We start from the raw sequence: 23,566 nt of genomic DNA on the forward strand, positions 1-23,566 counted from the left end.
CATCTGCCCACTTAACACTTCCACACCTGCCCACTTAACGCTTCCACATCTGCCCACTTAACGCTTCCACATCTGCCTACTTAACACTTCCACACCTGCCCACTTAACGCTTCCACATCTGCCCACTTAACACTTCCACATCTGCCTACTTAACACTTCCACACCTGCCCACTTAGCGCTTCCACATCTGCCTACTTAACACTTCCACATCTGCCTACTTAACACTTCCACATCTGCCCACTTAACACTTCCACCCACTTAACACTTCCACATCTGCCCATTTAACACTTCCACATCTGCCTACTTAACACTTCCACATCTGCCTACTTAACACTTCCACATCTGCCTACTTAACACTTCCACATCTGCCTACTTAACACTTCCACATCTGCCTACTTAACACTTCCACATCTGCCTACTTAACACTTCCACATCTGCCTACTTAACACTTCCACATCTGCCTACTTAACACTTCCACATCTGCCTACTTAACACTTCCACATCTGCCTACTTACCACTTCCACATCTAACTACTTAACACTTCCACATCTGCCTACTTAACACTTCCACATCTGCCTACTTAACATTTCCACATCTGCCTACTTAACGCTTCCACATCTGCCCACTTAGCGCTTCCACATCTGCCCACTTAACACTTCCACATCTGCCTACTTAACACTTCCACATCTGCCTACTTAACACTTCCACATCTGCCTACTTAACACTTCCACATCTGCCTACTTAACACTTCCACATCTAACTACTTAACACTTCCACATCTGCCTACTTAACACTTCCACATCTGCCCACTTAACACTTCCACATCTGCCTACTTAACACTTCCACATCTGCCTACTTAACACTTCCACATCTGCCTACTTAACACTTCCACATCTAACTACTTAACACTTCCACATCTGCCTACTTAACACTTCCACATCTGCCCACTTAACACTTCCACATCTGCCTACTTAACACTTCCACATCTGCCTACTTAACACTTCCACATCTGCCTACTTAACACTTCCACATCTGCCTACTTAACACTTCCACATCTGCCTACTTAACACTTCCACATCTGCCTACTTAACACTTCCACATCTGCCTACTTAACACTTCCACATCTGTCTACTTAACACTTCCACATCTGCCTACTTAACACTTCCACATCTAACTACTTAACACTTCCACATCTGCCTACTTAACACTTCCACATCTGCCCACTTAGCGCTTCCACATCTAACTACTTAACACTTCCACATCTGCCTACTTAACACTTCCACATCTGCCTACTTAACACTTCCACATCTGTCTACTTAACACTTCCACATCTAACTACTTAACACTTCCACATCTGCCTACTTAACACTTCCACATCTAACTACTTAACACTTCCACATCTGCCTACCTAACACTTCCACATCTGCCTACTTAACACTTCCACATCTGCCTACTTAACACTTCCACATCTGTCTACTTAACACTTCCACATCTAACTACTTAACACTTCCACATCTGCCTACTTAACACTTCCACATCTGCCTACTTAACGCTTCCACATCTGCCTACCTAACACTTCCACATCTGCCTACCTAACACTTCCACATCTGCCTACTTAACACTTCCACATCTGCCTACTTAACACTTCCACATCTAACTACTTAACACTTCCACATCTGCCTACTTAACACTTCCACATCTGCCTACTTAACACTTCCACATCTGCCTACTTAACACTTCCACATCTGCCTACTTAACACTTCCACATCTGCCTACTTAACGCTTCCACATCTGCCTACCTAACACTTCCACATCTGCCTACCTAACACTTCCACATCTGCCTACTTAACACTTCCACATCTGCCTACTTAACACTTCCACATCTAACTACTTAACACTTCCACATCTGCCTACCTAACACTTCCACATCTGCCTACTTAACACTTCCACATCTGCCTACTTAACACTTCCACATCTAACTACTTAACACTTCCACATCTGCCTACTTAACACTTCCACATCTGCCCACTTAGCGCTTCCACATCTGCCTACTTAACACTTCCACATCTGCCTACTTAACACTTCCACATCTGCCTACTTAACACTTCCACATCCAACTACTTGACACTTCCACACCTGCCCACTTAACACTTCCACATCTGTGGTAAAGGTGACAGAGATAGAGCGGTATTTGTCAGACCATGAGACATCCTGAAAATCGGTCTTCTCACAAAATCGTCTGTAGCGTCTGAACGGTTTGGCCTAGAAAACCACTGTAAAGATGAGACTCTCAGGAACACGTACATGTTGGTTGTTTTTCTCTAGCACACCCACAGGCGTCACAAGACTCGTCTGAAAAATCAAATAGCAAATTGATCCTTGGTATGACCTTCTTAAAACAATTCCACATAGCTTAGTAGTATCCCCCCGGCTTAGACAGGGCTTAGACTCTTCTGGGTTAACAGCCGAAAAATAACCGCAATTTCAGTTAGTTGCTCAGCACTAGTAGGACACAAGGAGATACAATACTGTATGCATCACTACAGTACCATACTGTAAGCTACTAATCAACCACAGGTCTTCAGCCAATACTAAAATAGAATGAATGAATACCAGCCCAGTGCATTCTCATATCCCATTCTAATACTCTATAGCAGAGAGACTCTTCATCCACATGAGAATCAAAGCTCAGCATCGTATCCACATTGCTCATTAGTGTTAACAAGGCAGTGAATGAATACAGAAGGTTGAGCCGAGGACAGGCAGGCATCACAACACAATAGAAATAAACACTTCTATTCTCCCTCTTTTCTCTCTCTTCTCCAATGTTCCCTATCACACTAGCACTTCAATGACTCTTTTCCCCCATGTCTTGTTTCAATACAGCCAGTCCATCATGGCAGTTCTAGTTGTAGGCATGGTTGAATGACGACTCAAAACAGAATATGAAATGACATGAATAATAATGTCTGGTAGAAGTACATTTGTTTCAATGTGCCTCGGGGAGCGATATAATGTAATGCAGTAAATTAAACCATGACTGAGAAAGCATTAGTGTGGTGGTTGCACAGGCTTAATATGGTAGAGAGCCTTATAGAGACTGTACAAAGCCCTGGATCCAGGAGAACACTGTAGGGACACAGTGTTAAGGGGAGTTGAACATGTGTTCTCTTGGAGCATCCTAATAGGACAGTCTCCATAGTACCTCCTTCTCAAAATTATTTGTTCTTCTCAATTTCATTCCTGTTGTCTGTGAACACAGATCAAGAGGCGATTCGGGTCGTACCATTGGGACGAACGGGGGGGTTCCAGGCTGCGTCCATTTGGTGCGGTCCGGTGGTGTTGACCCTGGGTGGGGGCTGTCCCTGTGGGGGGCTGGGTGAAGTGAGGAGGGGCAGGGGAGGGGTGGAGGTGCACCCACCAGTAGTACAGGCCTGCAGGGTGAGGTTGTAGTGGGTGTAGGGGGAGAGGCCAGCGGCTGCAGCCTGGGTCTCTAGACCTGTATAGTGGACCCGCTCCCTACCAGTACCAGCCTCCACTGAGGTCAGCACAAACCTACAGGAACACACAGAGAGAGGGATCAGTTTAGTTTATTAGTCAATATGACTTGACCATGATAACTGACCAGCCAATGTTACTCCTTCAGTTAGGGACTCACAGACCATAAAATAACATCTAGTCTCATCTCAACTCAGCTGGTTGAGAATTCTTAAGAGCTGGTTTCCTGGACACAAATTAGGCTTAGTCCTAGACAAACAATCATGTTCAATGGATTCACTATTGAAAGTGTTTTTCAATACAAGTCTCTTGCTCACTCTCTCTGATTCAATACCCCCCCCCCCGCCCCCCTGTATTTCTCTTTATTTATCCACTGAGGTTAGATAGGACACCTAAAGGGGGTTTAGAATACTGGGTCCATACCACAAGAGGTTGGCGGCACCTTAATTGGGGAGGACAGGCTCGTGGTTATGACTGGAGTGGAATCAGTGGAACGCTATCAAATATATCAAATTTACATCACATGATTTCCAGGTGTTTGATGCCATTCCATCTGCTCCGTTACGGACATTATTAAGAGCCGTTCTCCCCTCAGCAGCCCACTGGTCCATACCTCTCTTGTGGACCTGATGTGTTCTGTGGTCGGGTCCAGTTGAGGTTGGCTGTGGTCGGTCCTGGTCGGCCCACCAGAGTCAGAAGGATATGGTCAGGGTCCGGTGCGGCGGCCAGGGTCTGGTAACTGACCGGAACACTCACCGTCTGACCGTTAACGTTAGCCGTTACTAGCTGGTAAGAATAATCCATGAACGGAGACAAACCACTGTCCACATAAGTTACAGGGCCTAGGAGAGAGAAAATACTTGAATGTGTGTGTGTGTGTGTGTGTGTGTGTGTGCATGTGTGTGTGCGTGCGTGTGCGTGTCTTCAACATACAGTGTGTGTGTGTGTGCGTGTGTGTGTGTGCATGTGCGTGCGTGTCTTCAACATATGTGTGTGTGTGTGTGTGTGCGTGTGTGTCACCAAACCCAGTAAGAGGGTATGCTGGTGACCTCCAGATGACCTCCAGAGAAGACCATGTCATTAAAGACATGCTCTCTCACAGATGATTTTTTGAGATGGGCTGGAAAGACACTAAATGTGCAGTGTTGTATGAAAGACACAGCAGAGGTAACCTCTGGTACAAGTCTAAAACTGATAAGCCCCCAACATTTACACTAATGAATAAACCACTCAGAGTCTACTCTCATCACAAAACATTTAGTTATCTTGGACATACATTTTATGTTGCTGGCGAGTGGGAACAAGTTGAGGAGCTCGTCCGTGTGTATTCAACCAGGCTTGAAATGATTGACATTTCCCCTCTGCCTGTGGTCATGAAGCTAGAAGCTGTGAGAGAGGTGGCCCTAGTAAAGATTAAACATCTGCTTGCACATGTGCCTCTCCCACAGAAGGTTCTGGGGGAAATGAATAACAAAACTGTTCAGGTGGTGAAAAAGTGGCAATGCTTCAACACACACACCACACGTGACTTTGTCTTCCTGAGCCAAAGAGAGGGGCGTTTAGGTGTCCCGAAGAGAGGGGCGTTTAGGTGTCCCGAAGAGAGGGGCGTTTAGGTGTCCCGAAGAGAGGGGCGTTTAGGTGTCCCGAAGAGAGGGGCGTTTAGGTGTCCCGAAGAGAGGGGCGTTTAGGTGTCCCGAAGAGAGGGGCGTTTAGGTGTCCCGAAGAGAGGGGCGTTTAGGTGTCCCGAATATTGAGTGGATTTACACTGCTACCAGACAGACTCACCTGTTGAACATGCTCAACAGTGACGATGTGACAGTTAAGGAGTTAGCCAGAGCCTCTTTCCTTCTGCACCTACGGAAGAGGAAGGTTCCCCTGGCCAGGGACACTGAGGACAACTTCCTGGGCTTCAGGAGGAAGGTTCCCCTGGCCAGACTGAGGACAACTTCCTGGGCTTCAGGAGGAAGGTTCCCCTGGCCAGGGACACTGAGGACAACTTCCTGGGCTTCAGGAGGAAGGTTCCCCTGGCCAGGGACACTGAGGACAACTTCCTGGGCTTCAGGAGGAAGGTTCCCCTGGCCAGGGACACTGAGGACAACTTCCTGGGCTTCAGGAGGAAAGTTCCCCTGGCCTGGGACACTGAGGACAACTTCCTGGGCTTCAGGACGAAGGTTCCCCTGGCCAGGGACACTAAGGACAACTTCCTCGGCTTCAGGAGGAAGGTTCCCCTGGCCTGGGACACTGAGGACAACTTCCTAGGCTTCAAGAGGAAGGCCAATTGAAAATTGGACACTTGTGCTGTGTGCTTTGGAGTGTGGTCAGATTGGCCGGATCTCAATGGCCTGTGCAACCGGACTGGAGTGTAGCTCAGGTAGAAACGGACTGATATGCAAACTGAGTCAGTGACGGCCTCTGAAGCAGTTGTGGTCAGATCTCAGTGTTGTTGTGGAGACTTCTGTCACCCATGATGGAACATCTCATCCTACATCCAGGACAACACTCCTCGGTATCAGACGGATGCAGCTACTGCAACACTGGACTGGCCTGAGGCTGCAGGGGAAACTCACTGCTCTGAACTGTGATGTCCACTCTGTCTCCCAGCTACTGCAACACTGGACTGGCCTGAGGCTGCAGGGGAAACTCACTGCTCTGAACTGTGATGTCCACTCTGTCTCCCAGCTACTGCAACACTGGACTGGCCTGAGGCTGCAGGGGAAACTCACTGCTCTGAACTGTGATGTCCACTCTGTCTCCCAGCTACTGCAACACTGGACTGGCCTGAGGCTGCAGGGGAAACTCACTGCTCTGAACTGTGATGTCCACTCTGTCTCCCAGCTACTGTAACACTGGACTGGCCTGAGGCTGCAGGGGAAACTCACTGCTCTGAACTGTGATGTCCACTCTGTCTCCCAGCTACTGCAACACTGGACTGGCCTGAGGCTGCAGGGGAAACTCACTGCTCTGAACTGTGATGTCCACTCTGTCTCCCAGCTACTGTAACACTGGACTGGCCTGAGGCTGCAGGGGAAACTCACTGCTCTGAACTGTGATGTCCACTCTGTCTCCCAGCTACTGCAACACTGGACTGGCCTGAGGCTGCAGGGGAAACTCACTGCTCTGAACTGTGATGTCCACTCTGTCTCCCAGCTACTGCAACACTGGACTGGCCTGAGGCTGCAGGGGAAACTCACTGCTCTGAACTGTGATGTCCACTCTGTCTCCCAGCTACGGCAACACTGGACTGGCCTGAGGCTGCAGGGGAAACTCACTGCTCTGAACTGTGATGTCCACTCTGTCCCCCAGCTACTGTAACACTGGACTGGCCTGAGGCTGCAGGGGAAACTCGATGCTCTGGACTGTGATGTCCACTCTGTCCCCCAGCTACTGTAACACTGGACTGGCCTGAGGCTGCAGGCTAAACTCACTGCTCTGAACTGTGATGTCCACTCTGTCTCCCAGCTACTGCAACACTGGACTGGCCTGAGGCTGCAGGGGAAACTCACTGCTCTGAACTGTGATGTCCACTCTGTCTCCCAGCTACTGCAACACTGGACTGGCCTGAGGCTGCAGGGGAAACTCACTGCTCTGAACTGTGATGTCCACTCTGTCTCCCAGCTACTGCAACACTGAACTGTGATGTTCACTCTGTCTCCCAGCTACGGCAACACTGGACTGGCCTGAGGCTGCAGGGGAAACTCGATGCTCTGGACTGTGATGTCCACTCTGTCCCCCAGCTACTGTAACACTGGACTGGCCTGAGGCTGCAGGCTAAACTCACTGCTCTGAACTGTGATGTCCACTCTGTCTCCCATTCCATGTACCAGAATTTTGCCATTGGCGAGAAGATTCTAACCTTTACTTTTAAGGCGAGGCTGTGAGTTATACCAACAAAATATAATCTAGCGTCAAATACAGCAGATATTGTTGTTGTGAGGGAAGGCCAGGGAGAGGTGCTCATTTTGGAAGTGGGCTGCTCCTTGGACGGCTACATAGAGCAGGCCTTTGCTGAGAAGCTGTTTAAATACCAGCCCCTCGTGCCACGCTTGGACAGCCTCGGGTGGAGGTGCAAGCTGGTGGCTCTGATATTTGGCAGTCTCGGCCACATACACAGGCTTGCAGTGCGGTGCCTCCAGATTGAGGTCCTGACGAAAAGTAGGGCAAAGCAATTGGCTAGATACTGCTGTGTTTCAGCTGTTGTAGGCACCCTATCTGTTTGGAGAAAGGGGTGCTTTATGCATACAGGGACCTTTGAAATGTCTGATCCTTTTTTTTGTCAATTTGATTGGTGGATTCAAATAAAGTATACAAAATGTGTGTGTGTGTGTGTGTGTGTGTGTTTGTGTGCCTGTGAATGTGAATGTGTGTGTACTTACTGAATGGGTAGTGTCTCTGCGTAGTGTGTATATGTAGGCCGTCCCTGAGCAGTGTGTAGTTGAGAGTGTGTGTGTTGGGCGCGTCAGGAGGCCTCCAGGTCAGGCGGATGGAGGTGGAGGTCAGGACTAACCCTACGGGACTGGGCTGCTGGATAGGAGCTGGGGTGAGGGGGGAAGGGGAGAGACAGAGAGCAAGGGAGGCAGGGTAGGGGAGAGAAGAAGAGAGAGAGAGGGATGTGGGAAATGGGAAGGGGTTGGGAGGGGATAAGAGAAAGAGGGGGAAGATACAATAACATTATTAACCACTGTGCATGTCTTATGCAACACAATAGACACAATAACAGGCTTGCGGGGTGTGTGTGTGTGTGTGTGTGTGTGTGTGTGTGTGTGTGTGTGTGTGTGTGTGTGTGTGTGCGTGCATGTCTGCGTGCGTGCGTGTGTGAGGGGTATTTTCCATTTGATCCATGGGGAGCGTCTTAGCATACTGAGGAGGCCCCAGAGAGCCAGTGTCCCTCTGTGAGTTTAATACTGTGTGTCTGTTCCATGTCAAGTTAGTGTCCGTGTGTCTAACTCAAAACAGCCCCTAGGCAGGGAAAGCACAGTAGGAGGAAATTACTCCCCACTAACACACACATCACACACATACTGTATGCATACACACGGACACACAGAATCCACAGACATCGAGAAAGAGATAGAGTACAAATGCACACAACACACGCACATACATACAATAAATATAATATTATTTATAACCTATAAGACATAAAAGCATTGTCTTAACTCTACCTTTACTGCAGCCCAGGTGGTTGTCTGAGTCCAGGTGACTGGCTCCAGGGACACAGCGGTCACACCTGTCCCCCGTCACGAAGGCCTTACACTGGCATATCCCTGTCTCTGGGTGGCATGACCCATTCACCCCTCCAACGGAGTTACACACACATGCCTGGCACCTGGAAGAGGAGAATACAGAGGACATTGGTTTCACGTCACAAGCTCATAACGGAAATTAATTTCAAACCAGTCAGAATTACATACAAACATTTGTCAATTACTTTTACAAAACCTTCCATCTAACGTACGTGTGTGTGTGTGTGTGTGTGTGTGCTCTTCTCTGTCCCAATGGTGGAACCATCTTCCCCCTGAAGCTAGGACAGCAGAGTCCCTGCCCATCTTCCCCCTGAAGCTAGGACAGTAGAGTCCCTCCCCATCTTCCCCCTGAAGCTAGGACAGTAGAGTCCCTCCCCATCTTCCCCCTGAAGCTAGGACAGCAGAGTCCCTCCCCATCTTCCCGAAAACATCTGAAACCCCACCTCAACAAATGGTATTTTAAATAACCCCACCCAACGAAATAAAGAAATAAAAGAGAACTAACACTAACACTTATGCAAGCCAGTCAAGTTCTTCTACACTGATCTCAACAAGCCATGTCTGTATGGAGCTTGCTTTGTGTACGGGGGCATTGTCATGCTGAAACAGGAAAGGGCTTTCCCAAAACTGTTGCCACAATGTTGGAAGCACATAATTGTATGCTGTAGCATTAAGATTTCTCTCACTGGAACTAAGGGGCTGAGCCCAAACCACAAAAAACTGCCCCAGATCATTATTCCTCCTCCACCAAACTTTGCAGTCGGCACTATTCAGTCGGGCAGGTAGCGTTCTCCTGGCATCCGCCAAACCCAGATTCGTCCGTCGGACTGCCAGATGGCGAAGCGTGATTCATCACTCCAGAGAACGCATTTAAACTTTTATTTATTTAAAAAAAAATATATATATATATATATATATATATATATATATTTATATATATATTTCACCTTTATTAAACCAGGTAAGCTAGTTGAGAACAAGTTCTCATTTACAACTGCGACCTGGCCAAGATAAAGCAAAGCAGTGCAACACAAACAACAACACAGTTACACATGGAATAACCAAGCGTACAGTCAATAACACAATAGAAAAAAAATTAAGTCTATTACCAGTGTGTGCAAATGGCGTGACGAGGTAGGCAATACATAGGCCATAGTAGCAAAGTAATTACAATTTAGCAGATTAACACTGGAGTGACAGATGAGCAGATGATGATGAGCAAGTAGTGATACTGGTGTGCAAAAGAGCAGAAAAGTAAATAAAAACAATATGGGGATGAGGTAGGTAGATTGGGTGGGCTATTTACAGATGGACCATGTATAGCTGCAGCGATCGGTTAGCTGCTCAGATAGCTGATGTTTAAAGTTAGTGAGGGAAATGTAAGTCTCCAGCTTCAGTGACTTTTGCAATTCGTTCCAGTCACTGGCAGCAGAGAACTGGAAGGAAAGGCGGCCAAAGCAGGTGTTGGCTTTGGGGATGACCAGTGAGATATACCTGCTGGAGCGCATGCTACGGCTGGGTGTTGTTATCGTACCAGTGAGCTGAGATAAGGCGGCGCTTTACCTAGCATAGACTTACAGATGACCTGGAGCCAGTGGGTCTGGCAACGAATATGTAGCGAGGGCCAGCCGACTAGAGCATACAGGTTGCAGTGGTGGGGGGTATAAGGCACTTTGGTAACAAAACGGATGGCACTGTGATAGACTACATCCAATTTGCTGAGTAGAGTATTGGAAGCTATTCTGTAGATGACATCGCCGAAGCTGAGGATCGGTAGGCTGGTCAGTTTTACTAGGGTATGTTTGGCGGCGTGCCTGAAGGAGGCTTTGTTGCGAAATGGAAAGCCGATTCTAGATTTGATTTTGATTGGAGATGTTTGATATGAGTCTGGAAGGAGAGTTTACAGTCTAACCAGACACCTAGGTATTTGTAGTTGTCCACATATTCTAAGACAGAACCGTCCAGAGTAGTGATGTTGGACGGGCGGGCGGGCAGGTGCAGGCAGCGACCGGTTGAAGAGCATACAGTTAGTTTTACTTGTATTTAAGAGCAATTGGAGGCCACAGAAGGAGAGTTGTATGGCATTGAAGCTCGTCTGGAGGGTTGTTAACACAGAATCCAAAGAAGGGCCAGAAGTATACAGAATGGTGTCGTCTGCGTAGAAGTGGATCAGAGATTCACCAGCAGCAAGAGCGACATAATTGATGTATACAGAGAAGAGAGTCGGTCCAAGAATTGAACCCTGTGGCACCCCCATAGAGACTGCCAGAGGCCCGGACAACAGGCCCTCCGATTTGACACACTGAACTCTATCAGAGAACAAAAATCCAGAAAATCATATTGTATGATTTTTAAGTAATTCATTTGCATTTTATTGCATGACATAAGTATTTGATCACCTACCAACCAGTAAGAATTCCAGCTCTCACAGACCTGTTAGTTTTTCTTTAAGAAGCCCCCCTGTTCTCCACTCATTACCTGTATTAACTGCACCTGTTTGAACTCGTTACCTGTATAAAAGACACCTGTCCACACACTCAATCAAACAGACTCCAACCTCTCCACAATGGCCAAGACCAGAGAGCTGTGTAAGGACATCAGGGATAAAATTGTAGACCTGCATAAGGCTGGGATGGGCTACAGGACAATAGGCAAGCAGCTTGGTGAGAAGGCAACAACTGTGGGAACAATTATTAGAAAATGGAAGAAGTTCAAGATGACGGTCAATCACCCTCGGTCTGGGGCTCCATGCAAGATCTCACCTCGTGGGGCATCAATGATCATGAGGAAGGTGAAGGATCAGCCCAGAACTACACGTCAGGACCTGGTCAATGACCTGAAGAGAGCTGGGACCACAGTCTCAAAGAAAACCATTAGTAACACACTACGCCGTCATGGATCAAGCCAGCGCATGTCCAGGCCCGTCTGAAGTTTGCCAATGACCATCTGGATGATCCAAAGGAGGAATGGGAGAAGGTCATGTGGTCTTATGAGACAAAAAAAATTGCTTTTTGGTCTAAACTCCACTAGCCGTGTTTGGAGGAACAAGAAGGATGAGTACAACCCCAAGAACACCATCCCAACCGTGAAGCAAGGAGGTGTTAACATCATTCTTTGGGGATGCTTTTCTGCAAAGGGGACAGGGTGACTGCACCGTATTGAGGGGAGGATGGATGGGGCCATGTATCATGAGATCTTGGCCAACAACCTCCTTCCCTCAGTAAGAGAGCATTGAAGATGGGTCGTGGCTGGGTCTTCCAGCATGACAACGACCCGAAACACACAGCCAGGGCAACTAAGGAGTGGCTCTGTAAGAAGCATCTCAAGGTCCTGGAGTGGCCTAGCCAGTCTCCAGACCTGAACCCAATAGAAAATATTTGGAGGGAGCTAAAAGTCCGTATTGCCCAGTGACAGCCCCGAAACCTGAAGGATCTGGAGAAGGTCTGTATGGAGGAGTGGGCCAAAATCCCTGCTGCAGTGTGTGCAAACCTGGTCAAGAACCACAGGAAACATATGATCTCTGTAATTGCAAACGAAGGTTTCTGTACCAAATATTAAGTTCTGCTTTTCTGATGTATCAAATACTTATGTCATGCAATAAAATGCAAATTAATTACTTAAAAATCATACAATGTGATTTTATCGATTTTTGTTTTAGATTCCGTCTCTCACAGTTGAAGTGTACCTATGATTACAGACCTCTACATGCTTTGTAAGTAGGAAAACCTGCACAATTGTCAGTGTATCAAATACTTGTTCTCCCCACTGTAAGTCTATAACAGTTTGGGTCTTTGAGGAGGGGGATGACCGCGGCAGCTTTCCAATCTTTAGGGATCTCGGACGATACGAAAGAGGTTGAACGGACTGGTAACAGGGGTTGCAAAAATGGCGGCGGATAATTTTAGAAAGAGAGGGTCCAGATTGTCTAGTCCAGCTGGGTCCAGGTTTTGCAGCTCTTTCAGAACATCTGGATTTGGGTGAAGGAGAAGCTGGGGAGGCTCGGGCGAGTAGCTGCGGGGGAAGTTTTTGTGCTGGTCAAGGGCAGTCAGGTCTGGAGTGAACCAAGGGCTATATCTGTTCTTAGTTCTACAATTTTTGAAAGGGGCTTGCTTATTTATGGGGCGGCAGGGTAGCCTAGTGGTTAGAGCGTTGGACTAGTAACCGGAAGGTTGCAAGTTCAAATCCCCGAGCTGACAAGGTACAAATCTGTCGTTCTGCCCCTGAACAGGCAGTTAACCCACTGTTCCTAGGCCGTCATTGAAAATAAGAATTTGTTCTTAACTGACTTGCCTAGTTAAATAAAGATAAAATAAATTTAAGATGCAGAGGAAATTACTTTTAAAGAACGACCAGGCATACTCGACTGACGGGATGAGGTCAATATCCTTCCAGGATACCCGGGCCAGGTCGATTAGAAAGGCCTGCTCGCAGAAATGTTTTAGGGAGCATTTGACAGTGATGAGGGGTGGCCGTTTGACCGTGGACCCATAGCGGATGCAGGCAATGATCGCTGAGATCCTGATTGAAAACAGCAGAGGTGTATTTGGAGGGCAAGTTGGTCAGGATAATATCTATGAGGGTGCCCATGTTTATGGATTTAGGGATGTACCTGGTGGTTTCCTTGAAAATTTGTGTGAGATTGAGGGTATCTAGCTTAGATTGTAGGACTGCTGGAATGTTAAGCATATCCCAGTTTAGGTCACCTAACAGAACAAACTCTGAAGATAGATGGGGGGCAATCAATTCACATATGGTGTCCAGGGCACAGCTGGGAGCTGACGGGGGTCTATAACAGCTGAACTGCTCAAGAGTCCAATGGCGGCGAGCTTTACACCACTCCAGCCGACGCTTCGCATTGCGCATGGTGATCTTAGGCTTGTGTGCGGCTGCGGGGCCAAGAAAACCCATTTCATGGAGCTTCCGATGAACAGTTATTGTGCTGACGTTGCTTCCAGAGGCAGTTTGGAACTCAGTAGTGAGTGTTGCAACTGAGGGCAAATTATTTTTACTTGCTATGTGCTTCAGCCCTCGGCGGTCCAGTTCTGTGAACCTGTGTGACCTACCACTTCACGGTTGAGCCGTTGTTGCTCCGAGGTGTTTCCACTTCACAATAACAGCACTTACACTTGACCGGGGCAGTTCTAGCAGGGCAGAAATTTGTGACAAACTGACATGTTGGAAAGGTGACATCCTATGACGGTGCCACGTTGAAAATCACTGAGCTCCCAGTAAGCCCATTCTACTGCCAATGTTTGTCTATGGAGATCGCATGGCTGTGTGCTCGATTTTAACCTGTCAGCAACGGGAGTGGCTAGTGGGGCAGCAGGTAGCCTAGTGGTTAGAGTAACCGAAAGGTTGCAAAGATCGAATCCCAGCTGACAACTTAAACATCTGTTGTTCTGCCCCTGAACAAGGCAGTTCTGTTCCTAGGCCATCATTGAAAATAAGAATTTGTTCCTAACTGACTTGCCTAGTTTAATAAAAGAAAATAAAAATAGCTGAATCCACATATTTTAAGGTGTGCCCACATACTTTGGTATATATTGTGTATTTTAAGATAAATTAAGTACGTTGTTGTGGATAAGAGCATCTGCTAAATGAATCAAATGTAAATGTGTGTGTGATGGAGAGAGGTGGTATTGGGTCTTCACCTTACACCCCTCTTCCCTTCCTTCATGCTCCCCTATTCACAGACCAGTGACAGTATGGGGAGTGGTCCCATGGGTGTTAAGGAGACGTGTGTGTCTGAAAGGGGTGTGTGTTTGTGTGTGTGTATAAGGGGGGGGTCAGGGGATTGGGTCACACAGGTGGTGGAACCCCACTGAGACCCGGCACTGGGTAATGACCAGGCCAAATGCCTGACACCCTTAAACACACACACACACCTTCAATCACACGCACACACACCTTCAATCACACGCACACACACTCTGACACCCTCCTTCTCGCGGCGTGAAAAGCCACAGCCCCTTAATGAACAGAAAAGTTGTCCTGTCAACTGCAGGGAGCTTTGGGGGTTCCACCACCCCACATACAACACACACACAACACACACACACGGCTCTCCCACTCGCCTCCGCGACTCGACCTTCACTCCTCTCCCAAGGAGAGAGAAAACACCCAACATCACACCAACTCTCCCTTTTTTTAATCAGTCTTAAATGAATCCCATGTTTGTGAGATTGTGTGTGTGTGAATATTCTAACCTCCTGCTATGATTAGATTAGAGTTTAATATGGGGTTGTAAAGGGTTGCAGATGTAATTACATGGTACAGTGAAATTCTTATGCTCTGAGTTCCAACAATACAAACCAATATAATAAAATAGATAATAATACAAATATAAATAATAATATACACATATTTAACAACTGTGGCAATGATGTCCATTGGGGTGGGGGCAGGGTAAATGTATGTTGAGGGGGAGGGGAATGTCCATAGGGGGAAGCAGACCGGGGTAGAAGAGGGGACAGGGGGAGCAAGTAGCTGACTAGTGGTGGCTGTTCAGCATGATAAATGTCCATTGGGGGTCGGGGTAGTGCACAAAATCTGTTGAAGTGAGGGGGGGGGGAAGCAATGGAGGCTACTGAGGGGAGGAAGGCACTTAATAATGGCTGGAATGGAGCAAAAAGTCCCTCTAAATTTTCAGCTCATACAAGGAGAAGACTGATCAGAGATGCAGCCAAGAGGCCCATGATCACTCTGGATGAACTGCAGAGATCTACAGCTGAGGTGGGAGACTCTGTCCATAGGACAACAATCAGTCGTATATTGCACAAATCTGGCCTTTATGGAAGAGTGGCAAGAAGAAAGCCATTTCTTAAAGATATCTATAAAAAGTGTTGTTTAAAGTTTGCCACAAGCCACCTGGGAGACACACCAAACATGTGGAAGAAGGTGCTCTGGTCAGATGAAACCAAAATTGAACTTTTTGGCAACAATGCAAAACGTTATGTTTGGCGTAAAAGCAACACACCATCCCCACTGTTAAACATGGTGGTGGCAGCATCATGGTTTGGGCCTGCTTTTCTTCAGCAGGGACAGGGAAGATGGTTAAAATTGATGGGAAGATGGATGGAGCCAAATACAGGACCATTCTGGAAGAAAACCTGATGGAGTCTGCAAAAGACCTGAGACTGGGACGGAGATTTGTCTTCCAACAAGACAATGATCCAAAACATAAAGCAAAATCTACAATGGAATGGTTCAAAAATAAACATATCCAGGTGTTAGAATGGCCAAGTCAAAGTCCAGACCTGAATCCAATCGAGAATCTGTGGAAAGAACTGAAAACTGCTGTTCACAAATGCTCTCCATCCAACCTCACTGAGCTCGAGCTGTTTTGCAAGGAGGAATGGGAAAAAATGTCAGTCTCTCGATGTGCAAAACTGATAGAGACATACCCCAAGCGACTTACAGCTGTAATCGCAGCAAAAGGTGGCGCTACAAAGTATTAACTTAAGGGGGCTGAATAATTTTGCACGCCCAATTTTTCAGTTTTTGATTTGTTAAAAAAGTTTGAAATATCCAATAAATGTCATTCCACTTCATGATTGTGTCCCACTTGTTGTTGATTCTTCACAAAAAAATACAGTTTTATATCTTTATGTTTGAAGCCTGAAATGTGGCAAAAGGTCGCAAAGTTCAAGGGGGCCGAATACTTTCGCAAGGCACTGTATTTAACAACTGTGGCAGTGATGTCCATTGGGGTGGGGGCAGGGTAAATGTATGTTGAGGGGGAGGGGACTGTCCATAGGGGGAGCAGCAGACCGGGGTAGAAGAGGGGACAGGGGGAGCAAGTAGCTGACTAGTGGTGGCTGTTCAACATGATAAATGTCCATTGGGGGTTGGGGTAGTGCACAAAATCTGTTGAAGTGAGAGGGGGGGTGTCCATATGGGGAGTAGGAAGCAATGGAGGCTACTGAGGGGAGGAAGGCACTTAATAATGGCTGGAACGGAGCAAATGGAATGGCATAAAACCATTTGTTTGATGTATTTGATACCATTCCACTGATTCCGCTCAGTCATTACCACGAGCCTGTCCTCCCCAATTAAGGTGCCACCAACCTCCTGTGATAGGAATAGAGGGGGTGATTGAAGCGGGGACAACAGGGCATAGCTCGGGTCCCTGATGATCTTCTTGGCCTTCCTGCGTCACCTGGTGTTGTAGGTGTCCTGGAAGGCAGGCAGTGTGCACTCAATGGTGCGTTCGACTGAGCGCACCACCCTCTGTAGTGCCATGCGGTCCTCGGTGGTGGAGTTGCCGTACCAGGCTTTGATGCAGCCCGAAAGTATGCGCTCAATGATGCTCCTGTAGAACACAGTGAAGGCCATTTGGGAACGGACACATTTCTACAGCATCCTGAGGTTGAAGAGTTGCGGATGTGCCTTCCTCACCACCGTGTCTGTGTGGTTTGACCTTCAGATTCTCTGAGATGTACTTGAAACTTTTAACCAACCTCCAGCGGTGGCCCCGTAGTTCCTCCTGAAGTTCACAAGCAGCTCCTTTGTTTTGCTGACTTTGAGGGAGAGGTTGTTTACCTGGCACCACGCTGTTAGGGTACCTACCTTCTCCCTGTACGCCATCTTGTCGTTGTTGGTGATCAGGCCTACTACTGTCGTGTCGTCAGCGAGCTTGATGATGGAGTTGGAACTGTGTGAGGCCATGCAGTTGTGGGTATACACTCTTAGAAAAAAAAGGGTTCTTCGGCTGTCCCCATAGAATGTTTTGGGTTCTATGTAGAACCCTTTTTACAGAGGGTTCTACATGGAACCCAAAAGGGTTCTATGTAGAACCAAAAAAGGTTCTACCTGCAACCAAAAAAGGTTATTCAAAGGGTTCTCCTCTTATGGCAGCCAAAGAATCCTTTACGGTTCTAGATAGCACCTTTTTTTCTAAGAGTGTACAGGGAGTACAAGAGGAGACTAAGGACGCACCCTTGTGGGGCCCCCGTGTTGAGAATCAGTGTCGAGGAGGTAATGATGCCTACCTTCACCACCTGCGGGCGACCCGTCAGGAGGAGGTGATATGGTCTTTGACTAGCCTCTCGAAGCACTTCATGATGACGGAGGTGAGTGCTACGGGACTGTAGTGATTCAGTTCAGTTACTTTCCCTTTCTTGGGCACAGGGATGATAGTGGACACCTAGAAGCAGGTGGGGACAGTGGCCTGAGCTAGAAACAGATGGAAAATGTCCGAAAACACAACAGCCAGCTGGTCTGCACATATTCTGAGGGTGAGGGATGCTGTCTGGGACATCAACCTTGCCAGGGTTAATACGTTAGAATGACTTACATACATCCTCCGTGGAGACTGCAAGTATATAGCCATCAGGGGCTCTCATCGGGAGCGCAGAGTCATCGTTGTGCTCAAAGCGTGAGTGCAGGTCTTGTTATAATAAATGTAATAGATTTAATACGTTATAAACGTATTTGTATCTTTTTTGCATTTCCTAGAATAGGGGTCAGTGACCTCTCTCTCTCTCTCGCTCTCTCTCTCACACACACACACACACACACACACACACACACACACAGACACGCACACTGGATAAAGACTCAACAACAGACACTATGAATCAAAATAAGAAACCGACAAATGTGAATTTACTCTGAGGCTCGGGTAAACTACACCGCTCTGTGTGGTAAACATCTTAATGATATTGTGTGTGTTTGTTTGTATGTGTGTGTGTGCCTGCGTGTATATGTTTGTTTGTGTGTGGATAGATCAGGGCTATAATTACTGCGTATAATAACCCATTCTGTTGAGAAAGAAAAGCTATTTTTTACCCCCAAGGTTATGATTACCTGAACAAGGATTTGGGCAGACCTGATATTCTGTCATTTAGTCTGCCAGGAAATATCCCATAACCATATTAAGGGTCTATAACCAACCTCGATTAGATCAACCTGTGCCGAACGGCGAGCACCGGGAGAAAACCAAATAAGATGCATGGGCTTATTGATTGGCAGGGGATAAATGAGTTTATAATATTAATATAAATCTTTATTGTTTTCAGTCTCCTGATGCCAGAAAGGCTTCCCCAGTAATCAGTTTAAAAACTTCATTTTTCATCCTTACCCCAGCGAGGCAGGGGCTCGACCGATCGTACACGCATACACGCACACAACATACACACACAGCCATCCCTCACCATTCGTATGGATTGCCAATCTGTGCTGTCCAGCAGCCTGTTGTTGATCTATTGAAAACCCTCATCTAGCACATTTGCATCAAACTCAGGCCTCGATGTACCGTTCTCTCTCTTTCTCTCCTTTTCTCCCTCTCTCCCCACAGCTAAGAGATCTCAGTCACAGCTCTCTGCCTTAATACACTACACACAGCTATCAGTGAAGGTCACTATGGGGATGAAACCAGGGTTGGTGTGTATGGGGCTGAAACCAGGGTTGGTGTGTATGGGGCTGAAACCAGGGTTGGAGTGTATGGGGCTGAGACCAGGGTTGGTGTGTATGGGGCTGAAACCTGGGTTGGTAAGTATGGGGCTAAAACCTGGGATGGTAAGTATGTAGCTGAAACCAGGGTTGGTGTGTATGTGGCTGAAACCAGGGTTGGTGTATATGGGGCTGAAACCAGGGGTTGGTAAGTATGGGGCTGAAACCAGGGTTGGTGTGTATGGGGCTGAAACCTGGGGTTGGTGTGTATGGGGCTGAAACCAGGGTTGGTGTGTATGGGGCTGAAACCTGGGGTTGGTGTGTATGGGGCTGAAACCAGGGGTTGGTGTGTATGGGTCTGAAACCTGGGGTTGGTGTGCATGGGGCTAAAACCAGGGTTGGTAAGTATGGAGCTGAAACCTGGGTTGGTATGTATGGAGCTGAAACCTGGGTTGGTAAGTATGGAGCTGAAACCTGGGTTGGTATGTATGGGGCTGAAACCAGGGTTGGTGTGTATGGGGCTGAAACCTGGGTTGGTAAGTATGGGGCTGAAACCAGGGTTGGTAACTATGGGGATGAAACCAGGGTTGGTGTGTATGGGGCTGAAACGAGGGTTGGGTAAGTATGGGGCTGAAACGAGGGTTAGTAACTATGGGGCTGAAACGAGGGTTGGTAACTATGGGGCTGAAACCAGGGTTGGTGTGTATGGGGCTGAAACCAGGGTTGGTGTGTATGAGGCTGAAACCAGGGTTGGTGTGTATGGGGCTGAAACCCGGGTTGGTGTGTATGGGGCTGAAACCAGGGTTGGTGTGTATGAGGCTGAAACCTGGGGTTGATGTGTATGGGGCTGAAACCAGGGGTTGGTGTGTATGGGGCTGAAACCAGGGTTGGTGTGTATGGGGCTGAAACCAGGGTTGGTGTGTATGAGGCTGAAACCTGGGGTTGATGTGTATGGGGCTGAAACCAGGGGTTGGTGTGTATGGGGCTGAAACCAGGGTTGGTGTGTATGGGGCTGAAACCAGGGTTGGTGTGTATGAGGCTGAAACCTGGGGTTGGTGTGTATGGGGCTGAAACCAGGGTTGGTGTGTATGGGGCTGAAACCAGGGTTGGTGTGTATGGGGCTGAAACCAGGGTTGGTGTGTATGGGGCTGAAACCAGGGTTGGTGTGTATGGGGCTGAAACCAGGGTTGGTGTGTATGAGGCTGAAACCTGGGGTTGGTAAGTATGGGGCTGAAACCAGGGTTGGTGTGTATGAGGCTGAAACCTTGGGTTGGTAAGTATGGGGCTGAAACCAGGGTTGGTGTGTATGGGGCTGAAACCAGGGTTGGTGTGTATGGGGCTAAAACCTGGGTTGGTGTGTATGGGGCTAAAACCTGGGTTGGTGTGTATGGGGCTGAAACCAGGGTTGGTGTGTATGGGGCTGAAACCAGGGCTGGTAGGTATGGGGCTGAAACCAGGGTTGGTGTGTATGAGGCTGAAACCTGGGGTTGGTAAGTATGGGGCTGAAACCAGGGTTGGTGTGTATGAGGCTGAAACCTTGGGTTGGTAAGTATGGGGCTGAAACCAGGGTTGGTGTGTATGGGGCTGAAACCAGGGTTGGTGTGTATGGGGCTAAAACCTGGGTTGGTGTGTATGGGGCTAAAACCTGGGTTGGTGTGTATGGGGCTGAAACCAGGGTTGGTGTGTATGGGGCTGAAACCAGGGCTGGTAGGTATGGGGCTGAAACCAGGGTTGGTGTGTATGAGGCTGAAACCTGGGGTTGGTAAGTATGGGGCTGAAACCAGGGTTGGTGTGTACAGGGCTGAATGTATGGGAGGTGATGTATCTTACCTGCCAAGCCCAGGGTTGAAGCCATAGTGGAGCTCCTGACACTGGTCACACCTGCGTCCTCCCACCGAGGGGTCAACACACACACACTGCCCCTTCTGGCCCCCACACACCTGTCCTGACGAGCCCACCGGGTGACAGTCACACTCCACACACACGCTCACCTCAGACCCCAACTCTGACACAGAGAGGTAGTAACCTGGAATCAAATAAAATGGGTACGAAATTAGAGACAACACCTACAGTGCCTTGCGAAAGTATTCGGCCCCCTTGAACTTTGCGACCTTTTGCCACATTTCAGGCTTCAAACATAAAGATATAAAACTGTATTTTTTTGTGAAGAATCAACAACAAGTGGGACACAATCATGAAGTGGAACAACATTTATTGGATATTTCAAACTTTTTTAACAAATCAAAAACTGAAAAATTGGGCGTGCAAAATGATTCAGCCCCCTTAAGTTAATACTTTGTAGCGCCACCTTTTGCTGCGATTACAGCTGTAAGTCGCTTGGGGTATGTCTTTTTCAGTTTTTCAGTTTTTGTTTTGTTAAAAAAGTTTGAAATATCCAATAAATGTCGTTCCACTTCATGATTGTGTCCCACTTGTTGTTGATCCTTCACAAAAAAATACAGTTTTATATCTTTATGTTTGAAGCCTGAAATGTGGCAAAAGGTCGCAAAGTTCAAGGGGGCCGAATACTTTCGCAAGGCACTGTAGGCCATACATACACAATACATTATACACAGCATGGAACAAGAACAATTTTGCCATAACCAAACCTGTAGTCAAGTAATAGAGCAACAATAGACACCATTTGTGACAAACACATCATTGAAGAGAGGCCTAAAAGAAGGAGCATATTGGAATGATATCCAATCTAACTCTATTAGGGTTGCAAAATCCATAAACATTTCCAAAATTCTGATTTCCTGAATATTCTCTCCATGAATTTCCAACCAGAAATGTGGAATTCCTGGATATTTTGGGATGCTACCAGAATTGAACCCCTGGTTTAATCTGTAATGCCTTTTGGATAAGGACATGTCATGCCATTCATCTTGTCTGGTATAGACTGTATAGACCTATATCTGACCACCTATTCCAGGGATCATCAACTAGATTCAGCCGCAAGACAATTGTCTTCTTGAGGGGATGGTCACGGGGCCATAACATAATTACAAATCATTTGTAGACTGCATATTGACAGCAAGAAGCCCAAACAAATATCATATTCTATTAAAACTGAACCATATCAAACCTTGCTTACATTTGAATTTTGGAACTAATGTTTAAAATTAAAATCACTTTATTTGCTGGTGTTTTAACAGTCTTTTATGTCCCAGCTCCATGTGACTTTCATTCTGGACATGTGTTCCAAAGAATTCCCAAGCATAATAGAGAGATACAGTGGGGAGAACCGGAATTCTTACTGGTTGGTAGGTGATCAAATACTTATGTCATGCAATAAAATGCAAATTAATTACTTAAAAATCATACAATGTGATTTTCTGGATTTTTGTTTTAGATTCCGTCTCTCGCAGTTGAAGTGTACCTATGATAAAAATTACAGACCTCTACATGCTTTGTAAGTAGGAAAACCTGCAAAATTGGCAGTGTATCAAATACTTGTTCTCCCCACTGTACATGTGATTGTATTCAAAAAACCTGGGGGCAAATAAAAAACCCTGCGGGCCAAATTCAGCCCGTGGGCCGACAGTTGGGAACCCTGCCATACACCTACCACAGGGCTTAAGAGGCACAACCATGTCTCAACGTGTGTGTGTGTGTGTTTGGCCCCTGAATGTGCTGTGGTGAGTATTACAGTCTACATGATTGTTCATCTACGTTACTAACACAGTTCAGCTACTAATGGCTCCACACATACTCATGAGTGAGCATGCACACACACAAACAAACAAACACACACAGACAGAGGTGAAGAAGTGAAAGATGTTGCCATGGTCTGTGCTCTCGAAGGTGCAGTTGACTACATCGGGCAGCGGAGCCCCAATCGTTGATGGGTGAGTTGGCACCGGGCACAAGGGATGGCCTGTAGCTAAGCAAGCTAAACGTTAATGCGCTAATGCCCACAATGAATGCCAAACACTCATCATCATTCCCCAGGACAAAGCACAGACACACACACATACACATGCATACGCACACATACACATGCATACGCACACATACACACACACACGCACACACACATACGCACACATACGCACACATACGCAGGCACACGACAACACCGCCAGGAGCCAAGAAACAAAAAGACACACTACAGGGACCATCCATCCATCAGACCGAGAGAAAAGAACAGACCGAGGGTGTGATTTGAAAGAGAGAGACAGGAACAAAGGGAGTGAAAGAGGAGTGTGTTGAGCATTGTGGTAAACAGCATGGCAGCTTGTCGTCAATGCCAGAGCTGAGATGCTTCAGTGTAATGAGCTGGGAGTTGTGTGCGTCGATACTTATTCAACAGTATGTATAAAGTAGTACTGTCATATACATCTACAGAGTTAAAGGTGTGAGTAAGAGAGATAAACACAAACATTCTGTTGTTAAGCACTTCTACCATTGCAAACCAGTTGGGTAGATTT

General features: G+C 47.1%; 1 protein-coding gene across 1 annotated transcript in view; it reads right to left on the reverse strand.

Moving 5' to 3' along the window:
- The window catches only part of ush2a (Usher syndrome 2A (autosomal recessive, mild)), a 486,438-nt gene that overhangs the window by 339,844 nt on the left and 123,028 nt on the right, over nucleotides 1–23,566 (reverse strand). Inside the window, exons 16-20 of the mRNA XM_036955034.1 lie at nucleotides 20,964–21,159; nucleotides 8,661–8,824; nucleotides 7,872–8,030; nucleotides 4,112–4,340; nucleotides 3,287–3,555 (exon numbers count right to left, since the gene is read on the reverse strand). Of these exons, the coding sequence (XP_036810929.1) occupies nucleotides 3,287–3,555; nucleotides 4,112–4,340; nucleotides 7,872–8,030; nucleotides 8,661–8,824; nucleotides 20,964–21,159 (1,017 nt within the window). The remainder of the gene's footprint in view (nucleotides 1–3,286; nucleotides 3,556–4,111; nucleotides 4,341–7,871; nucleotides 8,031–8,660; nucleotides 8,825–20,963; nucleotides 21,160–23,566) is intronic.

This window comes from Oncorhynchus mykiss, chromosome 19, assembly GCF_013265735.2.
Source record: "Oncorhynchus mykiss isolate Arlee chromosome 19, USDA_OmykA_1.1, whole genome shotgun sequence".
Classification (NCBI taxonomy): domain Eukaryota; kingdom Metazoa; phylum Chordata; class Actinopteri; order Salmoniformes; family Salmonidae; genus Oncorhynchus; species Oncorhynchus mykiss.